The sequence below is a fragment of the Anarrhichthys ocellatus genome, unplaced genomic scaffold (genome assembly GCF_004355925.1).
Source record: "Anarrhichthys ocellatus isolate YVR2014 unplaced genomic scaffold, GSC_Weel_1.0 scaffold2412, whole genome shotgun sequence".
Classification (NCBI taxonomy): Eukaryota; Metazoa; Chordata; class Actinopteri; order Perciformes; family Anarhichadidae; genus Anarrhichthys; species Anarrhichthys ocellatus.
This window is the reverse complement of record NW_022282386.1, coordinates 302-6523: the sequence shown is the minus strand read 5'-3', so window position 1 is coordinate 6523 and position 6222 is coordinate 302. Positions and strand designations below refer to the sequence as shown.

Sequence of the window (6222 nt, the reverse complement as noted above, 5' to 3'; positions counted from 1 at the left end):
AATGGGGACGATATTGTTGATTGTCATAGTGTTCAACCAATCAGATCTTTAGTTTGACATGTTGGGCGTATTCTTTGACATGTCAGAGCCTGCGCGCCGGCCTATAATGACGTCAGCATTACATGCCGCTCAGTGTCCATGTGTAGCTCTGGCTCGAGGTACAGAGTGTGCTGTGATTGGTCAGTGGGCGAGCACATGACTATCGTGAAACGAAACTTAACAGCAGAGACTGATGGGTAGTGAATCACATCACGTGATGCAGCTCAGCCAATCAAATATGGGCATTCTGACTGAGTGAGATGCACCATGAGGCAGGAGACTGAGAAGAGGAAAGACATTGCAGAGCAGTACATTCAACATTCAAGTTGTGAAAGTAAAATCCTATGATAAGCTCTTTGGGTCACAGCTTGTCATTAAGGAATGACAGTGGATCCCACAGCCAGACCAGCTGAGAACATTATATTTTCATGAATTTAGGCTTTTGCATTTTCTAAACGCTCTAGCATTATTCAAATGACTCGTACCGAACGGTTTAATATGAAGACGTACATAGTTATAGCCCTAAAAATGAATAATAGCTGTGGTGCCATCATGTGGTTATTGGGTGGTATTTCAGCTGCAGGACAGCAGTGAAGGCCCAGGTATAAAATGCACGGCCCACCACTGAAGTATTGTTATACTTGTTGTAGGTGATGAGAAACAGAGTATTTGTTTCTTTGTTGTTTGTACATGAAGCCATTTTGTGTCTTCTAGCTTTCACGGTGTTCCATGAGAGGACAATAATAAAGGTGAACATCAGTAAGAAGCTTGGACTCTTTTATGACCAGTGTGGATACACCTGCTACTCCCGAAACAAACGACGGTGGTGACGAAGACCAACACCCGTGGATCGCTAGCGAGTTAGTGAGCTGAGGAAGTGTTGACAGTTGTGAGATTTTGTTGATTTGAGTCATCTTAGCTATAATCATTGCAGCACTATTTGGCTAGTTAGCTAACTTAACGTTAGCTAGCCACCACACCATAGGATTGACAGGAGCCGCGAGAGCGCAGCATTAGGGTTAGCATTACAGTTAGCATTAGTGTTAGCATTAGGGTTAGCATTAGGGAAATCCTTCCCAGCTGTGTGCAAGCTGTGTGTGAAGCTGAACACACCTCTACCTGCCTCAGCGGCCTGTGAAAGGCTGTGTAGCATCAGGACTAGTCTTCAGCCCAAGAAGAGCGAGACGGAATTCTCGCAATTTTGAAAACCAACTTCTTTTGAAGATGAACAGGACATTGTTGAGGTTCAAGTAATGACTGGGTTGTTACTTTCGGTGCTGCTTTAGCATTGATCATGTTTTGATATTTGAGTCATTTTGTGGATGATCAGATGGAGTTATGATGGTAGCAGTCGCCCAATTGCAGATTCAGCTTGAGCAAAACCTTTGTGTTCAAATCAGGCCCATAGGAGTTTACAAGGCAGGCGTCCTTTCTCACAACACTGACCTGATGCATCAAGTGGATATTTTCTGCTGAACACAATATGATGCATTTGTCCTCTACATCCTCTAGTCAGAATGAGCATACTTATAAACGCACTGTTACAACTCCTTCATAGTGTCATATTGCTTTTAGGAGAATTCATAGTAGATGCAAAAGTATACTTATGTACAATATATTATGTTGAACATTGTTGCTCCTGGATGGATCACAGCCAACACAATTATGTTCAACACAGCTCCATGTCCTTGGTCATGGTGCCACAGCACTTAAAATAATAAACTTCATAATTCTCAAAATTCTGACCCTTTGCTTTTTTATTAACAGCATTTACTTGTACTTTTACTTTCAATACTTAAGTACATTTAATATCAGAAAATTACTTTTGGTACTTAAGTACAATAAATATCAGATACTTTAAGACTTTTACTCAAGTAGTATTCTAATAGGTGACTTTTACTTTTACTGGAGTCGTTTTCCAGTAAGGTCTCTTTACTTTTACTCAAGTATGGCTTTTGGGTACTTTATACACCACTACTCAGAGGTACATGTTGTACTTTATACACCACTGGTTAATACTAATATGAATACTATGTGAGCGCTTTGCATGTAACAGGTAAACAGTGATCGGTGCGTATTGTTGTGTGTGTGTCAGCATGGTGCTCGGCTGCTTTACATAAACGTCCAACAACACACACGTATCATACATCAGATGGTTGTTTTGAGGAATCTTAAATTAGCATGTAATCAAATGCATTTCTTCTTCTCCTGTAGTTCAAACAGATAACGGTGACAGTGAGACATGAAGCTGAAGTCATGACGGTGAGATAATGAAAAGGGGTTTTCACCGCTCTGCTCACGCACTGCATGCAAATGATGATTTTAAAAAAGGTCTCACGTGCACATTTACAGGAGATGAAGTGTGTCTTCTTTCTATGCTAAGCTAAGCTAACAAGCTGCTGGCTGTAGATTCATATTTAGCGGAACATATCACCTGTTGGCTGCGATGTAGCCCATGAACAGGATGCTGGCGTACATGTTCAGGTAGAAGGCGGAGGCGCCGAAGCTGCAGTAGACCCGGCGGACGGAGACGGAGTCGCTTGCGTAGTTGGTGATCCGGATCGGCAGACAGAGGCTGATCAGGAAGTCGGCGGCCGCCAGGTTCTTCAGGTAGACCGTCACGCTGCTGGACGCCTGCTGAGCGCGGCAGAAGTAAACCTTCAGGGTGAAACCGTTGAGGAGCAAACCCACCTGTAGAGGAACAGAGACGGGTACGGCATTCTATCTAAAGTCAGGATGTATTATTATTATTACTATTACTATTATTATATATACGGAGAAGGAGACTCACCAGAAACACCAGCGTGTAGACCAGCAGGAAGAAGACGTGGGCCGATGAGTCCACCTGGTCGCAGTGAGACGAGCTGCCGTTGGTCAGGTTGGATTGTGAGGACGCTCCGAGGTCTCTCATGGTTCTAAATGGTCTGAAAGAGTTGAACACAAACGGATTAGAATATTGGTTCAAACATCATCCGTCTGCATAAAGGAACCGATCGGAGCTGAATGGGAAGTGAGAGATGACAGCAGCAGAGGAAAACTCAACAGGATGTCTGATGAACCTGTGAGCAGGTAACCAGAGGAACACCTGGCATGTGCTCACGCGATCAACCACTCCACAGCTGGTCTGAACATTAGTTTCAATTAAATAAGTGAATTATTGTACAAACACCGCCTCCTTAAATATATGCAACAACAACAAAACACATCATTAGACTACAGTATATTTTATTATATTACATTATGCTTTATTATATTATGGTATATTTTATTTTGTTGTGTTATTTTATATTGTATTATATCATATTATAGTATTATTTCATATTAGATTATTTCACAGTATATTATATTTTATTATAATATTTTATATTAGTATATTTTATTATATTTTATATTAGTATATTTTATTATATATTTTGTGGTAGTATTGTTGGAGAGAGCCTAAGACGGCTGTTTCACTAGAATTGTTATTTATACTGTATATAAAAATATATAAATGCACAAATAAAGAACTTTAACTTAATGAACTGGAGCTGCTTCTACACATTTGCTTTAATTAGACAAAGGACACACCGGTGTTTCCTTTGCTTATTGCTTCTCCTGCAAACCTCCTAGATCCTCGAGATTTAGTTCAGGAATTGAGCACGAGGAGACGAGGACGCTCAAAATCAAGGAAATGAGAAAGTGTTGTTATTGTTCCTTTGTTACCTGTCGTGACCTCTCGGATCTGTTCATTCTCTAAAGGACTGAAAGTTACATTTTTTTTTTTTATTTACTAAATTCTGCTGAACAATCAAATATGAAACGAGTCGATACGACATAAATAATATCACATCGTCAGCAAAGAAAAGAACATTCAAAATACATATATCACCTTCTACTGATACTGTAAGTAGCTACATGAAGCTGGTAATATTTATGTACTTTTACTTAAGGAGTATTTGATGCTAGACTTGTACGTGAGTATTTTTACATTGTTGTATTCATACTTTTACTTAAATGAAATATATAAATACCACATCAGATGAACAGACTCAGTTAACACAAAGGTACAAACTCACATAAAATATTACAGTATACATACAACACATATAAAATACTACAGTAGAAGTAGAGAGAGTTACCTGAAGTACTCGCCTGTCTGTGTGAATCTCTGATGGGAACAAATATTTGACTTCCTTCTTCACAGCGAGACGGAGGAAGTCTGATTATTAGGAAGTCACTGCTGGTGACACCGCTGTTCATTTACATGACACACACACACACACTCACACATGCACACACATAAATACACACATACACTCACACACAAACACACATACATACACACACAAATACACCCTCACGCACAAACATGCACACACACACACACAACTGTCTGAACTTTTGTTCTTTAATGTTAACAAGAGGAAAATTTTATTCAGTTTTTGTGCAGATTAAACCTTCACATATGTCAACTTGTTCATCTGTGATCTTTAGAGGAGCTTTGTCTTTATGCTAAGCTAAGCTAACCAGCTTGATGTTTAGTGTACTCTCAGTGAGGAAGTGTATTTCACAAAATGTGAAACTATTCATTAGAGCCAACGTGTTTAGACTGCCCATTGTTTAGATTTAATAGAATTTATTAATTTAATGCAACATGAATAAACATTTATTGCTGACATTGTTAAAAAAAACGTTATTGTGTCTAATGTTTGCAGAATCGTTTGGCATCACTGTTTAGCATTTGTATACAAACATTTAATACATGTTTGTATACTGACTATAATGTAGTTGGTATTAATGTTTATTTTTCATATTTATGAGGCTGCTGCATAAACACATAATGAATGTCTCGTAAAACACAGCTGTAATAATGTAGAATAAGTCTTCATGAGAGAAGTTTTAAGTTGACTGTACATCAATAAACACTTAAAGTGCTTAAAACTACAATATAGTATTTAAAATATATATTTATTAAATCATGTATTCTATAAAGACACCCACCATTTTAAAAATGTATAACAACACTCATATTAATGCAAACATTTAATATTTAATTGAACACAATGTTTGAATTCTTCTTCTTCAGCTTCTCAAACCTTAATAAGTCGGTCCCTGAACGCCACATCCCCCTCATGTTTACATCTTTTTATTTTTTTCTAGATGTGATATTGATTTTAGGAATAAACCTTATTGTTTGATGGAGGAAGTTTATCTGTGAGGAGGAAGAGAGCAGCAGCTGATATGTTAACAATATTAATTAAGGTTCAATTAACGACCAATGTGCCATTTATTAATGATGGTTACAATAAAAACTTTTATTTTGAAAATCTTTAGTATGATGTTGTGACTGCCTTTACATTTTGTCCAGTTTATTGCTCGTTATTTATGACATGTGTACGCTTCCCTCTGATGGTCTCCGTGTGTAACTACACGTCTGTTTCTGTGTAGCAGACTCTGTAGCGTAGCGTAGAGTTCCTGTAAAAAAACTTCAAAATAAAAGTCACTGTGAGCGCCACAGGGCAGTGGAAACACGTGAATATATTCCCAGTTACAGTGAAGAGTTTAAATAAGTTAATTAATGTACAATAAATGAACACAAACAACTAAAAACAACACACAATATTGTATTATATTATATTATATTATATTGTACATTTTGTGGTGGTATTGTTGGTGCCTGAGACGACTTATATATTGGAATCGTTGTTCATATGACAAATAAAGAGCTTTAACTTTATGATGCTAACCTGCCGTAGCTGAGCCTGCGGTGTAGAAATGTGATAGAATCTGAATTGTAAGTCTCTTTGGATGAAAGCGTCTAATAAATGACTGTAATGTAAATAAAACTCTTCTGTTGTCTCGCTGCACATATTAACACATATTGTTTTAAGAGAATTATTTTAATCTGATCACAACTTTAAAATGTTCTCATTTAAAATGTATGAATATTAAAGTTATTATAAGAGAGAAAAGTATGGATGTCTGCGGCAAAAAAAAGAAATATATGTCTATATATATATATACATATATATACAGTATATAAATCCTATATATACTGTATATAGGCCCTTGAATAGGGTAAGTAAAATTGTGCTTGCAATGTTTAATTAAAAGAATACGTAAATCAAATGTACAAAACATATTTACATAAAACAGAAATGGGCTTCCATAGAAAGTGAGTCATGAGACCAGAACCAAACA

The 6222-nt window shown here is 37.3% G+C and overlaps 1 protein-coding gene across 2 annotated transcripts; it reads right to left on the bottom strand.

Moving 5' to 3' along the window:
• Positions 1 to 1990: 1990 nt before the first annotated feature.
• On the bottom strand, positions 1991 to 4693 carry LOC116378326 (lysophosphatidic acid receptor 6-like). Of its 2 annotated transcripts, XM_031840176.1 has the most exons (3): positions 4161 to 4693; positions 2831 to 2963; positions 1991 to 2730 (listed from the first exon to the last, which is right to left on the bottom strand). In XM_031840176.1, the coding sequence occupies exons 2-3, from the start codon at positions 2948 to 2950 to the stop codon at positions 2470 to 2472; spliced, it is 381 nt and encodes a 126-aa protein (XP_031696036.1). In that variant the 5' UTR covers positions 2951 to 2963; positions 4161 to 4693; the 3' UTR covers positions 1991 to 2469. The 2 variants fall into 2 exon arrangements, with proteins under 2 accessions (XP_031696036.1, XP_031696037.1); XM_031840177.1 differs by lacking the exon at positions 4161 to 4693 and having other exon boundaries at positions 2831 to 3237.
• Positions 4694 to 6222: the final 1529 nt, after the last annotated feature.